Below are 25,737 nucleotides of genomic sequence, written 5' to 3'. Positions count from 1 at the left end.
TTGCAGCATACAATTAAGTTTTGAAAGAAGTTCTGTACAAAATTTGCATAAAATATCAAGACCTTCCAAACTGGTGTTATATTTTTTTGTCAAGTATTTATTATAAAATACTTTTTTTTTTATCACAGGTATCTTCATACAATCTGGCGTTATTAGAAATAAAAATGAAGTCGAACATGTATGTATTTTTTTTTTAAAGGAGATTATGGAAACGTGAACCAGTGAGTATAATCAGATGACAAAAAGAGAGGATAATGTATGAAACGTTGCAATATGAAATAATTTAATCTACGAAGAATCTCGAGGACACCATTTTCCGCGAAACTATTGCTTTGACTGCATCTCGTTCCTCCTGCACTTCCGATTTTATCACTGATCTATGCGTGAAATATTTTCACGAAGTCTTCGGACGATTGCGCGTTCGCCACGTGGATTGAAGAAGATTTTTCAACTCTAAGTAGAGCGAGAGCGGGCGCTTGCTGGTTATCAGGCACAGCTCATCAGACCTGTCCTCGCGTTGTCGCAGACTTCCCTTATCGCGCGACCTCTTGCAACCTTAGCGTCGACGTGCGGGAAGTTATTCTTGTAGTGACGACGCAAAGTACGCGGATTCGGTACGTAAACTTCGTAAGGCACTTTACCGCTCTCGATAACCCAAATACTACCGGACTCGCCGATCCTCAAGATCGTCATCAGGCCCTGCGCGACTACATAAGGTCTGCAAAACAAGATTAAATAACGATGAGCCATTAAAAAATTTATCTCTACTGAATTGGCGATTACGCATAAGCGTCGGAGGAGATGTAACGTTAGCCTTAGGATCAGATTTACAAACTGGATCTTATATCTTAGAACTTGAACCTTCGCAGAAAATTTGCATCTTATCTTAGAGAAAAAATTTAAATTATTTCCAATTAAAATAATTAAAATGAATTATTTGGCCAAAGGATTCACATTTATATTATAATTTAATTTTGCAGAAACAATCATTTAGCGTTAATTTATCAGTTTGTCCTATCATTGAAGTTTGACGTAATACAATAACGATTTTAATGGTGACTTACGTTTGTATCGAGAACTGTTCAAGATTCTTGACAAAATCTGCCTTCATGACTCTGGAAAGAAGTTTATTTGGACTTTCTATTGTCAGAGCAGTTTCCGTCAGACCTGGACACAAAGTTATTACGGTAACGCCGGTCTTTTCGTAGTGATTCTGTTTAAAAAAAGAACATGATTGTGAAAATTGAATTACCTCGGTATTTTATAATCTACAAGAGTTATAATTAATATATATGAATGTTAGGAAATTATATATACAATAATAACAAATAAATTAATTGCATTTAATGTTTTATGTGGTTATATATATTACCGATAGTGATTGCGATAGACCAATGACGGCGTTTTTCGTGGCAGTGTAAACCGGAAGTTGAGCTGTATTTTGAACATCTATATGCTGGCTCACGTTTACCAAGATACCACCATGACCGCCTGTATCTTTACTCATATGTTGCATAGCTAACATCGCAGTATTGACCATGCCAGTCTGAAATCGATACACGACATTTAAGTTCATTTCATTTTATTGTGCTTATTTATCAATGATGTTTATTTTTCAAAATTTTTTTATATACTTTTACGTGCAATTTAATAAAATTATATTGCGACGTCACAAAAACTACAGAATAAATTATTTATAAAAATATGAAACTACATCAAATATATTCGAGACCTTAAAAAACCTTGTAAGAATTTTAAGAGAAGAAACAAAATAATGAAAATCATGAAATTAAGAAATTATCATCGATGAAATTATTAATAAATCAATAAACTGTTATCAATGCTCACAACGTTCACCGCGATTTCCTTCTCCCATCTTCGCTCATCTAAAACTCCAGCGTTGTTTATTACGATGTCAATGTTTCCTAATAGCGATGATGCTTCTTCGAAGGACTCTGTAAGTTGATACGAACAAGATAAGATACACCGAGAACGATATATTCTCAAAGAAGTTCAACGATTATAATTTTCGAACAAACATCTATTTTAACGCGATTAAAAAATCTTGTTTCATATTTACCAGTTACTTGCTTATGATTAGATACATCGGTACATATGAAGTGAACCTTCTTCTCGCCGTAAGATTTTTCGATGCCAAGTGCGAGACGTTTACTAGTTTCGGCATCGATGTCTAATATAATTACTTTCTGTAAAAATAAGCATGAAAAATAAATTATGATAATGCAGAGAAGATACTAATTATAGATATATATTTTGTAAATATTATAGAACAATTAATTCTATGGATTTAAAATGGAAGAAATACGACATTTTATTATATATCTAACAAAAAAGAAACTTTAATTTATAATAATATTAATCCAATTAAAAAATAATAATGCAATAGAATTTTTTTGATAAATGTTTCTTTAATTAATTTCAATAAAAGTTCTATTTAATTATGCATTTACGTAATAAAAGAAGTTTTATTCAAAAAATAGACTTCTTGTTTAAATATATATATTTTTTAAATATTTATAAAAAAATTAGTTTTATATAATGCTGATATTTTTTAGGTTTCTTGCAATTTTTTAAATTTATATATTAATTCATTATCTTAGTGCAAATTTTAATTATTAAACACACCTTTGCTCCGTGCTTTAAAAAATGGTTAAGAAAAGCGTAGCCCAATCCTGCCGCACCACCAGTTATTAGAACATTTTTTCCAGAAACTATGCAATTAATCGCTTCTAACTCCTTCGCTCTTTCCGAAGCTGAAGAACGACGGCGGAGAGTTCTCAAACTTGGATTTACAATATTTTCTTAACAGAAGAAAATTAATTTATTAGGAAAACTAATGGTATTAGTTTTTGAAGTATGAAAAATTGTCAATATATAATCATATATATATTCCAGAATATATATGGCATATTTTATATATATTTATATGTTTTTACAAAACATTTTTTTCCGGGACTGTTCTTTTAATTACATTATACATTATTTTTCATAACAAAGCAGAGAACATTGATAACATCCATAATTTTTATTGAAAGATTTAGACCTACCCATTTTACTTTCTATGAATAAAACTTCTTTGGCTATTCGTAAAACGAATACAATCAATTTTCTGCGCTTAAATCCTCGGGAGTGAAGCCGAAGAATCGAGAGTTTGTGCTTATAATACGTTACGACTGAACTTTGAGATCGTTCGAATGGTATTTATATACGACAAGCAGCAGGATTCTACGATATTGCGACTCCAATACATCGTGGCGGGGATGTCTTATGATCAGAGAGAGAGAGAGCGAAAGGTGGATTTCGGGCTACAAAATCACATCAACAACACATACACAGATTGAATAATTATGATAAAAAAAAACAAGATTTTCGTATTTTTTCATTAAAACCTGAGATCATCAACAGGATTAAAAACTTAAAAATTGACTGTCGCATTTTGTTAGGTACAACATATGCCAGATTAACGGATTAAGGAATATTGTTGGAGTAATAAAATTTAATTTTTATCGATTTTTTTCAGATTTATACAAAGTATATTAGATATATAATTATTTACACAATTACTGAGAAAAGAGAAATATAATTGTTTATTAATAAATGGTTTATTAAAAAATATATACTGATTTATATTACAGCTTTTAGTTTGGAGCGAAATAATTAGGGTTGAATCTAACAGCAACATATAAATAAAAAACAATAAGGAAAAATATCATTAAACAAATTTATTTAATAAAATTGTTACTCTTTTAATGATATTTTTTGCAATTTTCCGATTTATCGTAATTCTCTACTTTTTCACTGTCTCTCTTATCACTTTTCTCGTTAAACTAACCAGTTGCGTTTTGTTCTCTTTTCTCAACATCCTTGATAGCATTTTCCCTAATTAACCCCTTTCGCAGAGGCTAATTAATCGCGTCGCGACAGTACTAGATATACTAGACACAAGTGCATTCGAGCACTTCTCCTTTTACTTGAAGATAATAATAATATATAGCATTGCGGCGAATGGTAGACTAAGAAAGTAGATCATTAAATAATTACATTTCGATGTGATTGCTTTTTATGTATTATTTATGTGTCATATAAATATTTATGTGTCATTTATGTGTCACATAATAATCTATATCTTTCTTGATATGTAGAGTAAATTTTATTAAAAAGAGCTAAATGCTTTTATATAAATATAAAATTTAATTTCTGAAAGGTAGAAAAAGATTATATTAGAGAAAATTACTCTTACCCTTAAAGGAAATATTTAAATAATTAAATAATTTAAGGAATTATTCAAACTAAATATTAGATGTAATCAAACATTTGAGAGCGGGGAACAAAATAAAAATTTATTAAAAGACAACTCAGCTATGCATCTTTTTAGAATTTTCCCGTGAAAATATTTGATCTCACCCCATTGGGCCATTTTGTTAATAAAAATTTATGATAGTCACGGGGAACGAAACTGCCTGGTGGCTCGTAGATTACTCGCAGCACCATACGATGGAAAGAAATATATTTCGCCTATTTATCGCCCCCGGTTCCTCGCGCTGAGCTTTTAGATGATATGTGACTTCATATTATTTTTAAATTGATTCGTAATACATTGTTATCTTTACTGACTTTATTTGTTTTAGTCGCGTCTTTTATATCATAATTTCTTTATTTCTTTCTCCCAAAATTTAATGAGATACACGTGGTGCGTTTATAATGTAAAAATATATATGTGTCACATCTCAAAACATTACCAAAAATATATGTATTTTATACATTGTTTTATTAATATATTTATGTAAAATTTAAGCTGTGTAAAATTTTCTTATTGGTTTAAAATAATTATTAGATTTTTTGCTTACTCTTGATTCTCATGCAAAACCATGTTCTGTAATAATTATTTGCAAGTTTGATGGAGAAAGTAGCATTACAAATTAAAATTAAATTTTTTACATATATTAATAACAATTTAATAAATACATATATTAATAACAATTTAATAAATAATCGTGTAAAAGTTTATTTGTAATTATTTACTCATTTACAATTTATCTAAAATTTAAACAAAATATAATTATTGATGCTGCATAAATCAAATTATTATTTGTTTTATTCTTTAGCTGATTTCAGGACCAAAATTTGAGTATTCACCAAAATTCTAAATAGCAAACCAAATAATTTTCTTGATAATTTTGATGTTAAAATGGTAATAAATAGCATCAGCTTGCTATTTGAGATTTTTTGTCATTAATAATAAAAAAATTAATAAGCTTAAAAGTTTTGATAACTTTTAGCTGGTATTAAATAACTAAAACATTTTTGACCGAACATTTATACAGAAAACGCAGTAAAATATAATAAAAAAGGAAGATAGAGTTAACGCAAACGACTACTTGTATTATTTTTTTCGAATTGATATAAATACGAGCGGAAATGCGCGTTTGGCTAAAAATTTACAGAAACATTGGCGCATGGCGTTTGACGTAAGTGGCATTGAGAATGTGTGCACTATGCATTAAAATAAACTATAATGATTAATAGCAGGTCAAACTCAAGGCGAGATTCCGGGTACGCGACAAGTGATATAACTTTTGTTCGAGTTCAACCGTTTTCGCGTAATTGTAGCTGCAACGACTAACGCGATAAATTGTTATCGATAGCCTTATCATCAACAGTCAGCCCTAATCAAATGACCTTTTCATGATTTTACTATTACGTAGAAAACTTTACATTTTTCTCTTTCATTAAATTTGGAAATCTATGTAGCAAAACATTTACAAAATCATTGGGATAATGTCAACGAGTTGTCGTGATAAAGGAAATTTAATTTTTATATTATTACACATTGTTATTATACCTTTATTTCTATTTTGTATTATATAATGTACGTAAAATATCAAATATTTTCTTTACGTAAAATTTCTTTTATAAATTAAATAAAAGATTTTTACATATACTCTAATAAATATAAAATAAATATAAAATAAATATAAAAAGAGTACATAAGTTGTATATAAAAATGATAAAATATACTATTATTATATACTATATATACTGTTATAATTTTTCATTTAATTTGAAGATATATTTATGCAATTAAGGGTAAAAGTATTAATTTTTGTAAAATCGTACAAGTTTATATACTTCCATTATATATTGTGTAATTTTTATAGATATCTATGTAGTTTTATAGACTCTTTCCACAGTGTAGTCTATTAAACGCACTGTCGCATCGATCTAAAAATGACAAAAGCAAACAAGTGTAGAAGAGGCTGATCGCTACATCTCCGCAGTATTTGCAAATTACGAGGTACTTATCAGTCGCTCGTGGCGTCGGCGAACTTTAGAAATAACGCATTTAATACAGTCGTGTGGCACAAAACGGTGATAAGAGCTTGACGTGCGCACAGCTCGTGCTCGTTGCATCTTATCAATAGAAAAAGCACACTTAACGTCCGGCCGACGTCGCGCCAACGATAAATCAGAACCGAGGGTTGTGCGATGTCGGCTTCAAACCGATACCATAACCAGTACGAATTGGTTCTGATCGAACTTTACTCTGAAAGGAAAGTAATTTCTTGAATGGTTTTTACTTAGTTATCGCGCTGTGCTGTACGCTATAAAAACGTGAGCTTTGCATTTGTATGGTTTTATACGTTTACACTGGTGCGTCTATATTGATAGAAAAGATTACTTTATTCAAAGAAATATGTTATTAAAACTATATTTAAATAATTTATTTATATCAAACAAGTAAGTATTATTTGTTTATGGAAAATATTACTTTGAAATAAACATTTTTTATTTAATATGAAATAATTATTTAAATATATATAATATCTATATCTATATATATATATATTATATATATATATATATATATATATATATACACACATATATAATACTAATAACATATTTATTTAAGCAATTTTTTTCTCTTAGTGTACTCTACTGCATCGGTCCTAAGATGAAGCGATTCACAAACACATGTGTTTGCAAGAGATTACGGTCTTCGTGTGCGAAATAGTTAATAATTGATTCAATTGACTGTTATTTGAGGGACATTATTTATTATAGACGTTGTTGTTAAATTTCCTTATTTTTTTTACTGTGCTAATCTATGCTTGCACCATCTAAAGAGACACAATACAAATATTTTTTAAATAAAATTTTACAAACATGTATAAATAGTATATAAAATTATAAAAAAAGTTATGTATTAGTTTTTAAGATTTATAACTTTTTCAGTGCAACAGCTATAAAAGTAAACTCTTTACGATAAGAAGGATTTGATAAAATATCTAAAAACTTAGCTACAGATCTAAAAATAACTTTGTATAAAGACTAAGGATTTCCATTGGTGAGGCGAAAAAAATTTCTCAATTATGATTTCAGGAATCAAAACTAAATTTTAAAACAAACTACAATTATTAATTTTTTTATGAGTACATGAAAATAATTTTCATCAATGCAACACCATCTAAAATATTATCAATAGAAGTATAAAATACATTTTTTACACATTTATATATTTTAAGATTTATGTATTTATAAAACATTCAATAAAAAATTATATATATAAAGTAGAAGAAATAAAATAGTAAAAATAAATAATTTTCTTTCTCTTTCTCTCTCTCTCACACACACACACACACACACTTTCTCCTTCGCTTTTTTCATTTTTAAAACTGTATTATATATTGGATATTTTGTGGTTTAAAAAATGAGTCACAATTTGTATAAATTTGGAAAATCCTATGTCACTATCAAAATAATTATATAGGACGCTCAAATTAATTGTATAGAAAAACTTTTTGTAACATTTTCATTATGTTTGAACGTTTTTCATAATTATTTTAACGCACCGACAAAATTATTTTCAGATCTATTTAGCAAGTTTTTTAAATTCTTAACAAATTTTACTTATAATTGTTGCATTTAATAAATATTTTTTATTGTTGTAACCACGTTCAAAAAAGCAACATTTTTAGCGAATTAGACATAAATTATTATAAATTCTTGTATTTAAAGTAGCACGATGTTCGAGTCTAAAGTTATACGTATTAGCTTAATTATAAATTTGATTTTTATAATTATATATTATGCAATAATAATAATTATAATTTTATGATTTTATTAAGTATAAAAAAGTAAATTATAAATTTAAATAGAAATTTAATTTCTAAAGTTTTCTACATTTTTTCAAAGTAATAAAAGATTATTTTTAAATCTCTATTTATATTTAAAAGTTAAAAAATTACTTACATATAATATAAAATATTTGGTTATATAATTACTTATATATAATATAAAATATTTGATTATACATAATATTGATAGATAATTATAGTTTTAATTTAAACTTAATGTCAATTGTCGTGCAATTGTGTGTAAGTTACAAAACTAATAAACTATTTATTGTAAAAATGTGTTTGTACCTTCTATCACTTTATAGAATATTATTATATACAGGAAGTATATTAAAATTTGTTACAAATTTTATATCATATTACTCAATTATATAATTTCTATTGATCAGCATTATTCTTTATCTAATAAAATCACTCGTAAAAAAAAGCAATTCGACTTGATAATTTTGAATGCTATTTGTTTTACGATAAGTATATGGAATAATTAATCTGCGATCGATTTCATATTAGCAACTAATTCTCCGCATCCATTTCGGTCTTTTGCGGTAAAGTATCAGGAAGCAGCACTTCATAAATTGGTTTTCCATCCTCACTGATCCATACGCTACCGTTCTGTGCGCACCGAATTACATACACCAACCCATGAGCTACGGTTTCCACTCTATAAAAAATATTATTTTTGTATTTCATGCAAGTTTCAAGAACACACAAATTATGTATTAACAGTAATCTTACTTCTGAGGTTGATAATTCTGAAAAATATCAGTGTTCGAAATATCCTGCGGTAAATCTTCCAAAACTGAGGTGTCGGTCAAACCAGGACACAGAACAATTACTTTTACATTGGTCTTCTGGTAGTGATAAGGTTGCTATAAAAAATAGCTAATTACTATATGATAAGAAAAAAAGAAAGAAAAGTAATTATTATTCAATTACACTCTTAAAGCAAAGTTAATAATTAAATAATAATTACTTTTCTTTCTTTTTTGGCATCACGTTCATAATCTTTAAAAAATTAATCGTTCTCAAATTAAATAACATTTTCTTGTTACTTATTATAATTAATTATAAATTTTAGGTATTAAATTTTCCAACGTAAATATTGTACTTACTGCAAAAGAACGGCTGAAACTAACGACAGCGTGTTTTGCAGCAGAATATACCGGAAACTGAGATACCGATTGTAATCCGGCAATGGACGAAATATTTACAATGACACCACCCTTGCCTCCAGAATCTTTTCGCATTTGTTGAATTCCCATGAGAGTCCCGCGAATTACAGCTGTCTGTAATAGTGAAATTAATATTAGAAAACTTTATTTTATCAAAAATTACTTTATACAATTTTATTTTTAATTAAGACACAATAAAGATGACTTTGACAATAACTTTATAAGTCTATATGATTATAATGTATTTTTTATAGTTACATATAGAAACTATTCTATTATATCTATCATATAATATCAGAAATATCATATAATATCAGAAAATATTTAAAAGATTCAAATGATTTTTGTGGTTAAGAAAATTATTTTCATATAAACATTGATGTAGTAACGTAAAGTTAAATAACATTTACCACATTAACATCGATGGCTTTCGCAAAATCGATTTCATTTATTACGCCTACATTGTTTATTAAAATGTCCAGCCCGCCGAGAATGTTGATCGCTTCTTTGAATGTTGCTGCAAAAGTTATTATTTTTGCTTTTAAACAAATACTCACTAAATACAAAAATTATTATTAAAACATTATTAAATTAAATTGATTTAAACAAATAGCAAGCAATGTTTAAGTTTGTTGCACATTAATAAATTAATATTATTAGTAATGTGGAATAGACTTCTTGAAATATATTTACCGTCAAATTCGGAATTATTCGTCACATCACAACAAAGAAATACAGCTCGTTTACGGCCAAATTCGTTGTTTAAACTCTGTACAACTTGTTCTCCAATCAATTGCTGTATATCGATTATGACTATCATCTGGAAGAAATATTTGCATTTCTATTACTTAATAAAATCAAAAATTATTATTTGAAAATTAGACTAGCGCCATTTTATTTGCAAATTCAACGGACCATATTATTAAATTTTACAATAAGTAACTATTACGAAAAAAATAAGATAAAGAATAAATAGGTATAATGTAGATAAAAAATAAAAAACAAAAAAATATAGAATGATAAGTTTAATGAATAGTTTGAGAGAACAATATTCTTATTAATATAGTAATTATTTAAATATTTGTATGTTAATATTGTTTTCAAAGAGATTCATGTATGTAAGAAAAGTATATATTATCAACAATAATCATCTAGATTATATCTAGAAGAACTATTACGATGAAATATACAGTGCAAGATTATTAAATATTAAATTACATACCAAGGCACCATTTCGTAGCAGCTCTCTGCTAAATGCCAGACCCACTTCACTTGCTGCTCCAGTCACTATGACCCGTTTATCCTTGATCTGCATATCTTTTCCAATTGAGTCAGCAATCAAGCTCTTCCAAATATATTTCTTTACTTATAAAATAATTATAACTCTTCTCACTTTAAGACAAGTCAATAAACAAATTTCCATATGCGAATTCTATATTTTTATATCAGTTAACTATGCGGCATTATGGCGCCGAGATGCCTCTTTATCGATACGATCACTAGCTGCGACGCGGATCTTCGGCCGGTCTGAGAGCCTCCTTGAACCGATATGGAAGAATCCACTGTTTTCGTTCGGTGATCTTCGACCTCGCGATCTGCGTGACGTTCAATTCGTCAGGGTTTCTACTCGCGCCAGATTCGTTATCCATGGAGACGACATCGAAGTCTTCATGTCGCAATTGTGTAGTTTAGAGTTTAGTGGCATTCAAGAAAATTTATAAAATTTTTCAAGAAATTAGTGAAGTAAAACCGCAAACTTTGTACAAATTTTTATAAAGAATACGAAAAAGCTTGAGAGTCATACAATTTGACTATTAATGCTGTGCTCTCAACGTATTAATTTTTAGCTATTGTGCGACGTATTTATCGTAAAAATAGGTAAACATTTAAATCAATTAAGGAAATACTATAAATGACATATCATTCCCAAAAATAACTGCACATAGAAACAAACTTTACTATTAAAATTATAACTATGTAATTAATCAACGGTTGTTTATCAAGTCTAAAAAAGCTTCCAGTGCAGCGTATGAATTATATTAAGAGAAAACCTTGCCCATTCGAAAATTCTGATTTTAATATAATTCTGCATTTAGCAAATAAATTTAGAAAATTTTAATTAAATTTTTAAAAAGTTTAAAAACTGAAATCGCTCCTAATAGGTGGAGCAACTTTTTTCGATATATCTTCAAAATTATTATTAAATAATTTAAAACAATTAAAAATTTGTATTTTTGACATTAAGTACAAATAAAAACCATTTATTTATTTTATTTTATCTTTCTTACGTGCAAAATTATATTTAAAAGAATTTTAGATAAAAATTTAATACCAATTCAAAACTTAAAAAGTGCAAAGTACAAAATTTCAATATTCGACAAATTGTTTGCAACTAATACATCAATAATGTTATCTTAGTAAATATGTTAATGTTTTATGTGTTGCACGTAAAAGTTAAAAGTTTATGCAAAATTTTAATATTCATTAGGCAATTATTTAATATTCAATATATGCATCTTAACCATAATGTATTTTGCATATATTGCATATATTGCATATATACAACAAGTATATATATTATTGTAAATTTGTTTTTAAAGACATGCAAAAATTAATTCTTACTTACAATACAATGAATATGATACAATAAAAAACGGCACTTCCATTCAAATTTGGGTTTTACGTCCGATTTTTTAATCTATTTAAAATTGTTTCAAAATCTGTAGAAATTTTTAAACTTATACTTTCTAAAACAAATGTTTGTACTTTATTTTAAAAAAATAATAAAATATAGTATAATTTAATTACCAAAGATTAATTGGGCAAAGAAATTATTTAACTTAAAAATTTGTAACTTTTTATAATATAGACACATTAAAAAATGACTATAGAATTTTCTAGTTTGAGTACAAAGCTTTAAAAAAAATACAGAAATTTTAAATTCTTTAAATTTTATCAGTAATTATATGTATACGCATGAATCATACATATTAAAATATGTAATACTATAATTAGTAATACTATAATGTAATACTAATTATATGTATACGCATGAATCATACATATTAAAATATGTAATACTATAATTAGTAATACTATAATGTAATACTATAACTAAAAAAAAAACTATAATGGAATTCACACTAAAAGTTCTCCAAGAAAATTTATATCAATCTAGAAATAAAAAAATAATATTACATTCACGTGAATACTATATATGTTGATAAGTTTATTTTGAAAAACATTCATGAAATCTATCGGACACGTGGTACTCAGGGTTGTAGGAAAAGGGTTAAAACAACATCAATGTAATAATCATAAAGCTAGAGAGAAAACCGAGATATATTTATTCTCCTTAGGGATAGAAATCAAGCAAATTTCGCGATTAGTCTTTCAAAAGAGGAGGACCTTCGAACTTTCATTTTCGGGGCGCGGTCGTTTTTTCGGCGACGGTTCTAAAAATAAAAGGTGCCACAAGACCGACGACGGTGACGGTAGAATATCCGTCGGACAGTCTGCCGAGGGATCGCGCACGCACTTACGCACGTGCGTGAAGGGCACGCACCGGCCAGCGTCGCGCACACCCGCATGGTACGCAGACGCGCCAATCAATATCAGGCTATACCGGGTGTGCACCCCGACTGTCGCGGCCGTCAGTCAGCCAGTGCAACATCAGCTATCAACCACACCTTCCCGGGGGTTGCTTCGCTGTCAACCGTACCCTTTCGACGGAGGAGAGACGCGCGACGTCTGGACCGCTGCAACTCCGAGTATCGTAAGCTAGCCGGCTTGCCAGCTTCGTTCATTCACATCCCGCCTGTTGCGAAACGTCAGCACAGGTGGAGAAATCGGGAAGGTACGGAGAAAGGAATGAGCTGGTGAACGGAGAATCAGACAACATATAATAAATGAATTTTTATTGTGAGGATTTGAGAAGACGATTAGCTGAATATCGAAATTATAACATGATTTAAAAAAGTTTTTAGGGGTGAAAAGTGCGAATTGTATTAATGTAAATTGCGATTGTTATTATCAGTACATTGCTTTCTCTCCGGTGCCGACGTGATAGTCAAAGTGACAGGTGAAAGAATGGTGTACTTGATGCATGAATGCCCTCTGCCCTTGGAGAGTACATACATGGGAATGAATTAATCTTCTAAACTGGAGAGTTGAGATTTTCAAGAATAATAGATTCCGCAGTTAAGTGCGGATAAATTGAAAATTCAGATCTGATAAAAGAGCATTTTTACTTTTCTTTGTGTTCTTTTTCTTAAAACAATAAAATAATTATGTAATTAATTGTTCAAGTTGGTAAAATAATTAAAGTACTGTAAAAAATTAGCATTAGCATTGTATGAAAAATAAAACTAATAGAGCAGAAAAATAATAAAAAAGATCACAGCGTATATTGATTGGTTGTTTTTTTACTTCTTGTTCTTTTCTACGAGAACCTCCCTCTGAAGAATATGCAAATAAAGAGGTGTTATGATTGAATAAACAAATCTAAAAATAGAATTTCTGACATGCTAAATTTTGACAAAATTTAGTGATTAAATTTATTTAAATTAACAGACGTATCCATGCAAGTATTGTTAAACATTATATCTGTTAGACCGTAAAGTTAAAATATATTAGTATTGTATATAATATTTATGTAAATATTTTTGTCTAATTTTCTCAATTGACTTTAAATAAGCACAAGCGCTAAATGTACACAATTTGCTTCGCAATATTATAATACTTTTGTTAATTAAAAATATTAATCCAAGAGTACTCCGCGTGTGTTACTATTAAATTCTAATGTCTACAGGTACAAGAAAAGATAAGAATCTAAGAAGATGGAGTTAAAAGGACGAGTTGCTTTAGTGACAGGAGCAGCATCCGGCATCGGCAAGGCATATGTCATCGAACTATTGAATCAGGGTGCCAAGGTATATAAGTATAATTTTGAAGAAAACATATTTATTTAATAATTCTTTAGCCTCGTACTCTTTTTAAAATCGTCTTGCTAAAATGTTCTCTTTCTTCTAAAGGAAATGAATAATATCACTATTTAATACTCCGAGCAATAAAGATCACATTTTGTTTTTACAGTTTGGAATTTCGCGCAAAACAAGCATTCCAAATATGCCCTCGACGCGTAGCGTCTTCTTTCAAAACAACTGATTTATATTTAGACTTCTTTCAAACAGAGAATAAACTTTTCGCATCCTTGAGTTTTTAGGAAAGAATTTCGCGAAGAGTATATTTTTCGTCACATAGCGTGAATATTATTTATTATGTATTTTAAAATAATTACTCAAATAATTGCATTAATCTCTTAAAGTATAAAGCATTGTTCTGTAATAGATACTTTTTACTGATAAATGTCGATTTTTTTCTTTTGAAAAATTTTATAGTTATTTAATATCTTACAATTAGTCGCGTCAATGAAATTTCTACATAAAAAAATTTTAATTAAAATTAATATAATTTTATAAATATAAATATACAAAAAATAATAAAATAAGGTGACAATAATATGAAATTAAAATTTATTTAGGATAATATTTTATTACGTACAGGTGGCTATATGTGATATAAACACCGAAGAAGGAGAGAAACTGGTAGAAACATTAACTGAAAAGTATGGTAAAGATCGCGTGATTTTTTCGCAATGTGACGTTACGGATTATCCTCAATTTGAAGGTACAACTTGCGATAGTCGCTTGCGACTTTTAATCTATCCATTGTCGCCTTTACATCTTTGTCCGTATAAATGACTAACGCATACATATGTACCTATCTATTTTATGTGTAACGTAACTGTTATTTAACATACTATGCAAATCAATTTTCAGAATCGTTTCAGACAACGATCACAGAATTCGGTCATATTGATATTGTTATCAATAATGCTGGTATCCTGAATGACCGGTTTTGGGAGCTTGAAGTAGATATTAATCTCGTAAGCAAATATCCTATAGATTTATTACAATAAATTCCTGCATGTTCCATGTCTATAACACGTTTGTGAAAATTAATCTTTGATTAAAAGATTAAATTTTTAAAAGATTTACAATGTTTTCATTAAAATGTTTTTCTCCCCCTTCCCTTCTCTTTCCCGCTTTTGATATTTATTTATTTTTTATTAATTAAAGCAATTTTATAGTGTTTTATATATATTTATGCTTGTATTTTTTTATTGAATTCATAGTGTTCCATAAAATAATAATATTTTTTATATTTACAACATGTGTATAAAAAATTTATGTATCTACAAATATAAAATTGCAGAATGGAGTAATACGCGGCACTTTGCTTGCTCAACGATTTATGGGCACCGATAGGGGTGGCCAGGGTGGAATCGTTATTAATACTGGCAGCAATGTTAGTATTAACCCTTACGTCAGCGTGCCAGTTTATTCAGCGACGAAAGCAGCTATTGTCAGCTTTACCAGAGCTTTTGGGGTAAGAAATCTTCTTATGTAAATCTCTCTTATATACTATTTTGATTATATTAAACTGTATCGTTTCGAAATAACAAGAATGTAGATTAACAAGAATATGGGTTTTCAATTGTTCCTATTTGCAAAGATTAAACGAGCAATTTAAAAAAGTTTTGTTCAGAGATTTAGGAAATGAAATTTAATAATAGAGAGAATTTAATTTATTTACATTTATAAATTTTAATTTATATTTAAATATTTTTTTTATTAAGCACAAAAGATATAAATGTACTAATTCTTTTTCTTGATTCTTCTTCATAAGGACCAATATCACGTAGATTTGACGGGTGTTAAGGTGATGTCACTTTGTCCGGGTGCCACAGATACAAAATTGGTACGTGATGTCAATAGAAAGCTTCTATTGGCTCGATACGAGGATGCTTGGCAAAGAGATATAATATCATCAATTCCTCAAAGGTATAGTTTTACATAATTTCTTCTCGATCTAATTAAATCGATAATTCTCATAATTAAAAAATCTTTTCTTAATTACTAAATAATAAGCAACTGTTATTTCCTTAGGATTATTTTATATGTTCAAAATAGTTTTCATTATTTAAAAAAATATAATTGAATGACTTCCTACAAAAATCAAGCAAGTTCAAAAAATTAAATTTCCAAGAGATAAAAAACATTTTTAAACTGCAAATTGTTATTTTGTAAATATATGTAATAATTTTTGTTTGAACATGCAATTTGTTTAAACCATAAAATAATTTTTATTTATAAAATTTGACAAACACTGTTCTTAAAATAGAAACATTCTTTTATGTTTTCATTGTATAAATGGCAATTTTTCTTTAAATATTTGCAAAACAGATATAAAACAAAATTCTAGCCTTTAATTGATATTTACCATTTTAAAAAAAGTAAGAAACCTCAGGATTCTTTTTGTTTGGCTCTTAAGAAAACGTTATCTTTATATTTGTATCTCTGCCTATTTTATATTTGTATTTTCCATTTTTGTATTTAATGATTTTTACCAAAATAAATTTGTTCACGATGCTACTAGTAGAGAATGATTTTATTCCATAACCAAAGGTTCTTTAAAAATAGACTTGTTTGATTTTGATAGAAAGTCTTTTAATTATAGCATAAAACTTACTTTTACAGCAACGATATATATCTGTCTTCAAGTATGTAGAAAAAACGATTTTGCTGAACAGCATATGTAAAAATTTAATTAGATTATCTCTTTTAAAGTCTACTTTTATTAGACAATCAAAATAATTATTTAAAAAATTCGAACATGATAAGCAATGTTACAAAAAGATTTGATATTCTAGCATTGACATTCTAACTTCCAGTTTAAACTTCTTCCATAATTCTTCCGGTTATAGTATAACAAAATTATTTTCAGATCTTTATTCAACTAAGTTAGATATTTCAGCGAAACCGTTCTTTCCATGTAGAAGTGTAAAGTAAAATTAGCACGTAGAATGTGAAAGATTTGAAAAAGACATCCGACACTGTAGAACGGAACACGTGGCCAAGGCGTTGGTGCACGTGTTAAACACCGGGAAGAGCGGAAGCGTATGGATGGTGGAAAAGGATCAGCCGCCGTACGAGATCAGCTATACGAAGCACTAAAGAGGGTCCCGCGCGTGTGCAATGATTCTTCCTCGCTTCGCTGCAAATATCTATGCCGTACCGCACAATTAACTGTAATTTAATATCGAGGTATAATCTATCCCAGCGCGCCGTCAGAAAGACGTAAAACGCGAGCGAAACGTAACTATAATATATTCACTTTCGTACCGGAAAACACTCGAAAGACCAATTGCGTTCTTCATTTCTCTTTTAACAACAGCATATGCGTTATTCGAAGTTAATCATTCATCTTTTGATAGAAGGCAAATCCTTTTGATACGTTTTATACTCAGCCGCAGCTGAAACCCGCGACGCGTGTCCTCGGATTTGATAATTACGCGAAAGAGATAATCGCGATATTTGATAAGAGAAGAATAAAAAACATTTATTGCAAAAAAAAATGATGTAAAACGATGTAAAAACAATGGCTTTCGCTTCCGTCCCGCACTTGCGTTGTGAGTTTGCGTCGGTTTTTGCACAGGCCTTCAGCAATGATCGTCAGTCAAAAATTTTCGTACTTGAGGAATCCCAAAATTTCTCGAGGAATTTTTAAACTTTGCCGACACCTGTGTGAAATCACACCGACGGAAATTGTCGCAACGATTTAGATCCTGCCGCACTCTGTAACCGTCGCGTGACTTGCTCATTTGTTCTTACGCACACGTCGTAATATCGATGATTCCTTTAATGCTATTCCGTTTAATAACGCTGCACGTAATGTAATCGCGTTTCACAAAGAGTATAATAGAAACCTTTTTTGTATTTATTCCTTGTATGAGAAAGACGGGGAAAGAACGTAAAAGAGATAGAATGAAAGAAATACGCATTTATTTTCGTGCTCTCAAAACGTACAAAAAAAAAAGAGAAATCTTACATAAAAGAAAAAGATTACATATGTTTTTTATGATAACTAGTGCAAGTAACTCTGGATCCATGAAAATTGCCATGTCACGAAAGTTGTCGCAAATTTATTATAATTATGTCTAGCTAAAGAAAAAGTATAATATATGTATAATTAAACAGAAGTGAATATATATATACATATATATAAATAATTAGTTACTTAGAAGTGTAAGACACAATCAATATAAATGTCATTAAAACATTGAAAGCATGTAGAGTAACTAATAGAATTAGTCTGTCTTACAAAAATATATAATATTTGAATATAATTAAATTGTTAAAGAGAACAGACAATCTCGCTCTCTTATCTTGTAAAATTTAAAAAATTTTATAAAAAATCTAGAACTTTGATTCCACTTCGAAGTTCAAATGATAAGATGTTTCTAGAGTTATCTGCATCAGTTGTTAGTAACCGTAAATACAATTAAATCGAAATCCGTCGGACAATTACTTCAGAAATGATATATCCAATCTATGTCTATAATTTTTCTACAGTATTTTGAGGGAGACAAAAATGTATTTAGAGACGGTGTAGCGATAGAGTTAGAATCTGTAGCCTAAGTGCACAACGCTCGACGCGATCACGTTCTTTCGATATTAGATATTAGGAAACAATTTATTCAAATTGTTCGCAAGCAGCTCCGATCGATATATCGATCAGATGTTTAGCTAACTAGTGAGTTTTGTTTTTAAATGTCGCCCGTTCTATCGAGTAATTCTTTATTGTAGCTTTTTATCGATGAAACGATCAGTGGCGATTTCGTTTTCGTTATATATTATATGACATGTATGTTGCTAATCTTGCCAATAAAATGCATTGCTTTTTAATAAAATCAGTGGACCAGCGATTTGCTTTCTTTGTAAAACTTCTTTCTTTCACAAATATATTTTTATATCTTTTATAAACAAATTATTTTTTCTATCTTTTCTCTTTAAATTGTTCTTAAATTATACAAGAAACATAATTATAATTTAACTAAAAGTATAGAATGATACTAATTAAGAAAATAATATAACTCGACAAAATAAATTTGATCCTATGATTATATTACCAAGATGATGATTCTATTCGCATTTTAATAATGATATCTTATATAATGTTAAGAAATGCATGAATTGTTTCTCTTGTATTTTTAGAGGTTTTATATTTCATGCAACACCCTCATGTAACATCGAGCGGTTTTTTTCTCATGTTTCTCTCATCTAAAGATGCGCAAATCCGATCTTGTTTACCTCGAAAATGAGCTGGCGTTATCCGATTTCAATTCCTATCCGCACCCGATATTTTATCATATACCGACTTCTCGAATTTCAATGTTTACGACTTCTCGTTAGCCGTATAGCAACTTCATTTGTGGATTGGTGTTGGATAAAATCACTTTGTGATTCAGATTGATTTGATATTCGTATACTGTCTCAAAAGCATATTGAACGCGTTTATAATGAAGATTCAAGGGAAAACTGCACTCATCACTGGCGGAGCCAACGGTATCGGCTATTGCACCGCTCATGAATTACTTCAACGCGGAGCGAAGGTAATTTAAAAACTTATAATGTTATACAATTTGTAAATATTTTCTATAAATTATTGTATTACACATTTTTAATAAGAAAAATAAATTATATAATATAATTAAAAACTAAAATAATAAAAATAAAATAAACTGCCTGAAATTTAAGATTATCAAATTTTTTAAAAAAGATTAAATTATATATAAACAAGAACAAAAATTCTTGCTTATATATAAAACAATTGTTAACGACAATATGTATTAGTTTTAATTTAAAACCGATATTATTTTGTGTATATATTTTGTGTATGTATTTTGTCTTAATTGCGCATTGCAGGCCATTGCAATCATAGATTTGCCCGATTCAAACGGCGATAACGCTGTTGCGGAATTAAAGAAGGAATTCGGCACAAAGCGTGCCATTTTCCTCGTTGGAAACGTAGCTAATGCCAAGGAATTAACGGGTATTGTTGTTAACCATCATGTATCAATCATAATTAAGAATATCTACTAAATAAAATTATAAGACACAATACGTAGTGTCTTAATGTCACAATGTCTTAATTGTCACAAAGAGTAGTATTACAGTATAATAAAATTCCTTTTATTATTAATTATTATAAATTACATCCTTCTTTTACTTTGTTATTTATTTATTAATAAATTATTTTAAAACGCAATAATATTTCCGCATACTTATATCGAACAATAAATAATACATTATAGTAAAATAATTATATGATTTAAAATTCATATGTACATTGATTTGCAAAATACGTACGTAATTTAATTAATCTAATGGACTGTATTTCGAGAGAAAAAGAGAAATTGTTTTTATTATATATTTACAATTTGTGCAGCTTGCTTTGAAAAGGCAATAGAGTCATTTGGCACACTGGATATTGTTATCAATAATGCTGGCATCATGAATGATGCGGAATGGGAACCAATGGTGGATATTAATTATGTAAGTAACGAAAGATCGATTTATTATGGAAATTTGTTGCTTTTGAATCTCATCGCATTTATAATCAGAAAGGGATTGTACGTGGTACAATATTGGGCCTGAATCACATGGGCAAGCATAAGGGCGGAAAAGGTGGGACTATCGTCAACATGTCTTCCATAGTCGGCTTGCAAGGCAATCCGATAGCGCCGATTTTCGCCGGAACGCAATTTGCCATAGTTGGTTTTACTTCATCGTTACTGGTAAAAATGCAATTATAATGGTCAATAACAATGTTCTACGTTTAAGTTAAAATCTGTCTGTTTGGCTTTTTCATACTTATTTCAACTACTACACAATTATCTTATGCTGGATAAATACTGCTAGTCAAAGAATTGAGTCCTTTCTCTTTTGCATACTTTTAGGCTTTTTACGAGAAAACAGGTGTACGTGTATTAATAATATGTCCCGGTGTTACAACCACTGGACTGGCTTCAAAATTCATGTCGAGCAAAGCCTACGCGATGGATCTCCTTGATGATGACATCGCTGCCAAGGAGATGACGACAATGGAGAGCCAATCGTACGTTTTATTTTGTCATAAAATTTAAGTGAAAGTTATATTTATAATAATAAAATAAATTATAATAAATGTTAAAATAATATAAAAATATATCCATATTTATATAAAAATTAATTATAATTTTAAAAAATTAAATCCAAATTTATCCAAAATTATAAATTAATTTAAACTATGAACGAATTTTCTTTTATATTATTTTTTATATTATCTTTCATTTTTAAAATATTATTTTACAGTTTAATTAATAAAAAAATAATTAATGCGTGAAACAATATTTGTAATACATTTACACAATATATGATTTCTTTCACTTGATAGACCCGAACATGTCGCAACTGCTATCATGGAATTGATTGAAAAAGGAGAAAATGGCGCGACCTTCGTCAGCGAAAACAATCAATCTGTTTACGCTGTCAAATTACCATTCTATACTGATTTGAAAATTCCACTGTAAAATCTGCAATTTATAACAAATCATACTTGTTACACGGACACGTCTCGATACTTTTATGATTATTAAAAATAAATATAATTCAAGCAAAATTCTAAAAATGAATTTTGCGCATAAAGTTTCCGATTATTAATTATTTAATAAATGAATAGTACAAAAAACGCTATTAGAGCTAAAGCTGGTTGGTTTTGCTTACAATAGACAATTTAATAATTAATAGTACAGACGTCTCGGCCATTGGTTTTGGCCATCTTCAGTGTAAAAGTATCGATGTGTAGTCACAACGTCATCGGTTAATGTGTTGAATACAAAAAAAGCCGGTACAAATATACATGTTTTTATTCTCTCTAGAATTAGATATATACTAGTTGTAATAAATTTGGCAAAATGTTAAAAAGAAATAGATAGAGTCAACACCGTAAAGAAATGATCGATAAGTCCGATCGTAGCAATATTCACGCACAATATGTGAGAGAGTTCATTATCTGTTTTAACATAGAAGTAAGTTTATAAAAGTATATTTTATTTATTTTTGTTCTGACTCTTATTGATTACCCTCCTATTCTTTTTCCTTTTATTTCTATTCTTAATAAATATATGAAAGACATAAGTGAAATTCAAGAATCACTTAAAACACAGTCATTTAGACTTCTTCTATTTATAGCTTCTAATTATCATAAATTTTATGATAGCGGTTTCCCTTGTAAGCCCACTTAAAAAGAAGATTAAAAACGACTAAAAAGCGATGATCAACGCGTCAACAATAATTTCACACCCTCATGGGTGTAAAAATCTATTGTCAAAATTATTATAAATATAAATATAATCTAATAATAAATATATATAAATATAAGTATAAAATAATAATTAATAATCAAAAATAGTAATTCAAAAATCGCGATTTAAAAGAACTGACAATATTTATGACGAATTCGGTTGGATTGCACCAGTGCGCACTAGTGCGCACTGAGTGCGCCCTCGTTTAGTGCAGTTTAGTTTTTCCCATTCTAAATACAAGGCAACAGAATACGAAACACTGAACGAGGGCGCACTAGTGCGCACTGGTGCATCCAACCGAATTCGCCATTAGTTAAGGGACACGAAACAGCATCGCGGTACAGATGCGCCGTCACTGAGAGAAAGCTCCGCGCTAAGGCCTTGAGCGTAAGTGGGCCGCTGGGCGGTGAGCCTCGGAGATCGGCCGAAAAGTGCAAACCGTGGACAGCTTTGCATAAAACATTTAGCGATAAGTAAAAACAGTATATTTAAAAGTTTTAACGTTGCTTTATCTGTTTTATAATTTAACTGTATTTACATACACGTACATGTATTTAAAAGTACCGCACGATCATTTCTTTTATAATCTTTATAACATCACACAATGGACAACGTGCAAAATAAAACGGCGATAGTCACTGGAGCTGGCTCCGGTATTGGCTACTGTATTACTGAAGAATTATTGCGCAAAGGCGCAAAGGTATTTTATAATCAAAAATTTTTTATATTCTATTAAAAAACGGAGTTGATACTTTTTTTCATTTATTTTTCCTATTCTAGAAAGTCGCTATCATTGATTTACCGATAGCACGTAGTTATGATGCGACAGTAACTTTGCAAGAAAAATTCGGAAAAGACCGTGTTATCCTCTTTCCAATTGATTTAACGAACTTAGAAGTGTACAGAGGTAATTGTCACCTATCTTAAGTATTTTTTGTTAATATAGATCACCGATAATACCGACATTTATTTTATATTTTTAGACGCTTTTATATTTTTAGACAATTTTAAAATAATTGAGTTAAATACACTAATCGTTTTAATCTTCAGAAACCTTCAAGCAAATTATTAAGGTTCTCAACGGACTTGACATACTTGTTAACAATGCTGGAATATGTGATGATCAGTGTGTCGAGCAAACATTTGCTATTAATGTTGTAAGTAAAAACAATAAATTTCAACTAATAAATTTTAAAAATTACTTATTTTAGTAAAACTTATTTTAGTAAAAACGGTGATCGGAAATTAATTATCATTTAAAAGTCATTAAATGATACATAAATTATTATACAATATTGTTTTATTATACAATATTTCTACAGGTAGCACTAATTCGCGGCTCACTGTTCGGCTTAGATTATATGGGTAAACATAAAGGTGGCAAAGGAGGTACTATAATAAATGTAGCGTCATTAGCTGGTGTTAATCCTTTCCCTTTATGTCCGGTGTACAGCTCTTCAAAATTTGCTGTTGTTGGATTTGCTCTCAATATTGAGGTAATTTACATTTCATAAACTTTTAATTCTCACTCTTATATTAATGCTAATATTTTATAAGACTTACTATCTTACGTGAATTAAAAATCACCATTAAAATGTGATCTTTTATGTGTAAGATTATTTGAAGATTCTTGGCTTCTTGCCACAACCATATTAGCTATGTTCAGTAGAAAAAGCAGCTATATTATATGATTGATTTATACATTTAAATTTGACAGAAACTAAAAGCAAGAATCTATCATATTAAAGAATTTTATAAGAGTTGCAAAGCTACTTTTTCTGCTGAATGTAGCTAATATATGTATCTTACATAATTAAATTACTATATTACTATGTTAATATAAAAGTATATCATTCTATTTAAAAAAATGTTGATTATAATCTCTAAACAATCGAGTTATAGGAACACTCTCTATTATTATCATATTACATTATAATTTTATGCATACCGCTAAAATATTTTATATTAAGAGATGTACATAGTTCTTATAATAAAAAGAAATCTTATTGAACTACACTTTTTTTACAGAAATTTTATTCTAAAACGGGAGTTCGTATTCTAACAATATGTCCTGGTTTTACAGTAACGCCATTGTACAATATTGAAACAAGAGAACCTCTTAATTTTATTGATGATAAAGCTATTAAAATGCTTCCTGATGAGGCACAAAAAAGTTTTTATGAAGCTCAATCGTAAGTACAAAACACGCAATATGTAGGAGCGCTTTTGTGTGTGTGTGTGTGTGTGTGTGTGTGTGTGTGTGTGTGTGTGTGTGTGTGTGTGTGTGTGTGTTAGACAATGTTAATTAGGACCATTACTTTTACAGGGAAGAATATCATTCCTTTTATCAAATGCATTTATTTATTATTTTCTTATTAATATTAACATTAGCTTAAAAATGCGTACATGAGAATATTCTCTTGCAAACAAAATATAAAAGTTATTTATATTATTAGATTATTATAATATGCTAATAATAAAACTTATAACATCTTTTTAAGAACATAATACATTTGCTATAGTGCTGAGCATGTAGGACAATCTGTAGTCGCGGTTATTCAAAAGGGTAAAAACGGATCAATTTGGGCTGTCCGTAATAGTGAACCGCCATTTCCGATCGAATTACCGAAATATGTCGCCGGTGGGATGTGAAATTTTTCAACGCTGGAAACAAACCGCTTTACACGAAGAACGACATGTGCAAAAAAAGAGAAGAAATCTCTATAAGTGAGAAAAAATTCTCACAAAATAATATATCAACTACATCGACATATAAAGACAGAAAAAGTACTATAAAGTAAATAAATAAATAATATAATATAATATAGTAAAAATTGCAACATCTTAGTTCCTCTTTGTATACAACGCAAAAGAAAACCAATTTTCGCTGTAGCAATAATAATGACACAAGATGTGAAAATAAAAGTAAATAAATCAGACCTAAAACGCTACATATTATTAAGTAGCACATTATATCTATTACATTTGTTGGAAACGTTATTTCTTCAAACAGAGTCAAGACTTTTGTACTCATATAATATTATATGTATATAATAATATGTATTATATACGATACACAGAGAGTATAAATAATCAAATAAAATAAAAATAAATGTCACACTTTTTACTTACAATCTTTAAAAGTCTATTGTTATAA

The 25,737-nt window shown here is 29.0% G+C and overlaps 3 protein-coding genes across 4 annotated transcripts; 2 read left to right on the top strand and 1 right to left on the bottom strand.

Moving 5' to 3' along the window:
* Window positions 1–76: 76 nt before the first annotated feature.
* Window positions 77–10,975, bottom strand: LOC105834317 (peroxisomal hydratase-dehydrogenase-epimerase). The gene is made up of 13 exons (XM_012676710.3): window positions 10,554–10,975; window positions 10,025–10,151; window positions 9,742–9,848; window positions 9,272–9,445; window positions 8,895–9,028; window positions 8,674–8,820; window positions 3,069–3,214; window positions 2,647–2,822; window positions 2,081–2,207; window positions 1,849–1,955; window positions 1,373–1,546; window positions 1,065–1,213; window positions 77–718 (listed from the first exon to the last, which is right to left on the bottom strand). Exons 1-13 carry the CDS (start codon window positions 10,644–10,646, stop codon window positions 487–489), a joined length of 1,893 nt encoding a protein of 630 aa, XP_012532164.1. The 5' UTR covers window positions 10,647–10,975; the 3' UTR covers window positions 77–486.
* Window positions 10,976–12,970: 1,995 nt separating this feature from the next.
* LOC105834316 lies at window positions 12,971–22,336 on the top strand. The gene is made up of 13 exons (XM_012676709.3): window positions 12,971–13,106; window positions 14,142–14,262; window positions 14,896–15,019; window positions 15,172–15,278; window positions 15,608–15,781; window positions 16,082–16,236; window positions 17,295–17,406; window positions 19,686–19,847; window positions 20,161–20,287; window positions 20,684–20,790; window positions 20,859–21,032; window positions 21,195–21,352; window positions 21,671–22,336. Exons 2-13 carry the CDS (start codon window positions 14,170–14,172, stop codon window positions 21,804–21,806), a joined length of 1,629 nt encoding a protein of 542 aa, XP_012532163.2. The 5' UTR covers window positions 12,971–13,106; window positions 14,142–14,169; the 3' UTR covers window positions 21,807–22,336.
* Window positions 22,337–23,081: 745 nt separating this feature from the next.
* LOC105834322 (15-hydroxyprostaglandin dehydrogenase [NAD(+)]) lies at window positions 23,082–25,398 on the top strand. 2 transcript variants are annotated; one of them, XM_012676717.3, is made up of 6 exons: window positions 23,082–23,280; window positions 23,361–23,487; window positions 23,631–23,737; window positions 23,903–24,076; window positions 24,609–24,772; window positions 25,103–25,398. In XM_012676717.3, exons 1-6 carry the CDS (start codon window positions 23,185–23,187, stop codon window positions 25,230–25,232), a joined length of 798 nt encoding a protein of 265 aa, XP_012532171.1. In that variant the 5' UTR covers window positions 23,082–23,184; the 3' UTR covers window positions 25,233–25,398. The 2 variants fall into 2 exon arrangements, with proteins under 2 accessions (XP_012532171.1, XP_036140704.1); XM_036284811.1 differs by having other exon boundaries at window positions 23,083–23,280; window positions 25,082–25,122.
* Window positions 25,399–25,737: the final 339 nt, after the last annotated feature.

The sequence above is a fragment of the Monomorium pharaonis genome, chromosome 3 (assembly GCF_013373865.1).
Source record: "Monomorium pharaonis isolate MP-MQ-018 chromosome 3, ASM1337386v2, whole genome shotgun sequence".
NCBI classification, from domain to species: Eukaryota; Metazoa; Arthropoda; class Insecta; order Hymenoptera; family Formicidae; genus Monomorium; species Monomorium pharaonis.
This window is presented reverse-complemented; position numbering and strand designations above follow the sequence as displayed.

Excerpts from the sequence above, each read along its gene's own strand:
- LOC105834317 (XM_012676710.3), bottom strand. The coding sequence starts at position 10,646 with ATGCAGATCAAGGATAAACGGGTCATAGTGACTGGAGCAGCAAGTGAA. Across the intron at positions 2,823-3,068 it reads ATTCATAGAAAGTAAAATGG|AAAATATTGTAAATCCAAGT; the intron begins GTAGGTCTAAAT and ends TCTTCTGTTAAG. Across the intron at positions 1,547-1,848 it reads AGGAAATCGCGGTGAACGTT|ACTGGCATGGTCAATACTGC; the intron begins GTGAGCATTGAT and ends TATCGATTTCAG.
- LOC105834316 (XM_012676709.3), top strand. The coding sequence starts at position 14,170 with ATGGAGTTAAAAGGACGAGTTGCTTTAGTGACAGGAGCAGCATCCGGC. Across the intron at positions 16,237-17,294 it reads ATATCATCAATTCCTCAAAG|AACGGAACACGTGGCCAAGG; the intron begins GTATAGTTTTAC and ends CCGACACTGTAG. Across the intron at positions 21,353-21,670 it reads ACGACAATGGAGAGCCAATC|ACCCGAACATGTCGCAACTG; the intron begins GTACGTTTTATT and ends TTCACTTGATAG.
- LOC105834322 (XM_012676717.3), top strand. The coding sequence starts at position 23,185 with ATGGACAACGTGCAAAATAAAACGGCGATAGTCACTGGAGCTGGCTCC. Across the intron at positions 24,077-24,608 it reads GATTTGCTCTCAATATTGAG|AAATTTTATTCTAAAACGGG; the intron begins GTAATTTACATT and ends CTTTTTTTACAG. Across the intron at positions 24,773-25,102 it reads AGTTTTTATGAAGCTCAATC|TGCTGAGCATGTAGGACAAT; the intron begins GTAAGTACAAAA and ends CATTTGCTATAG.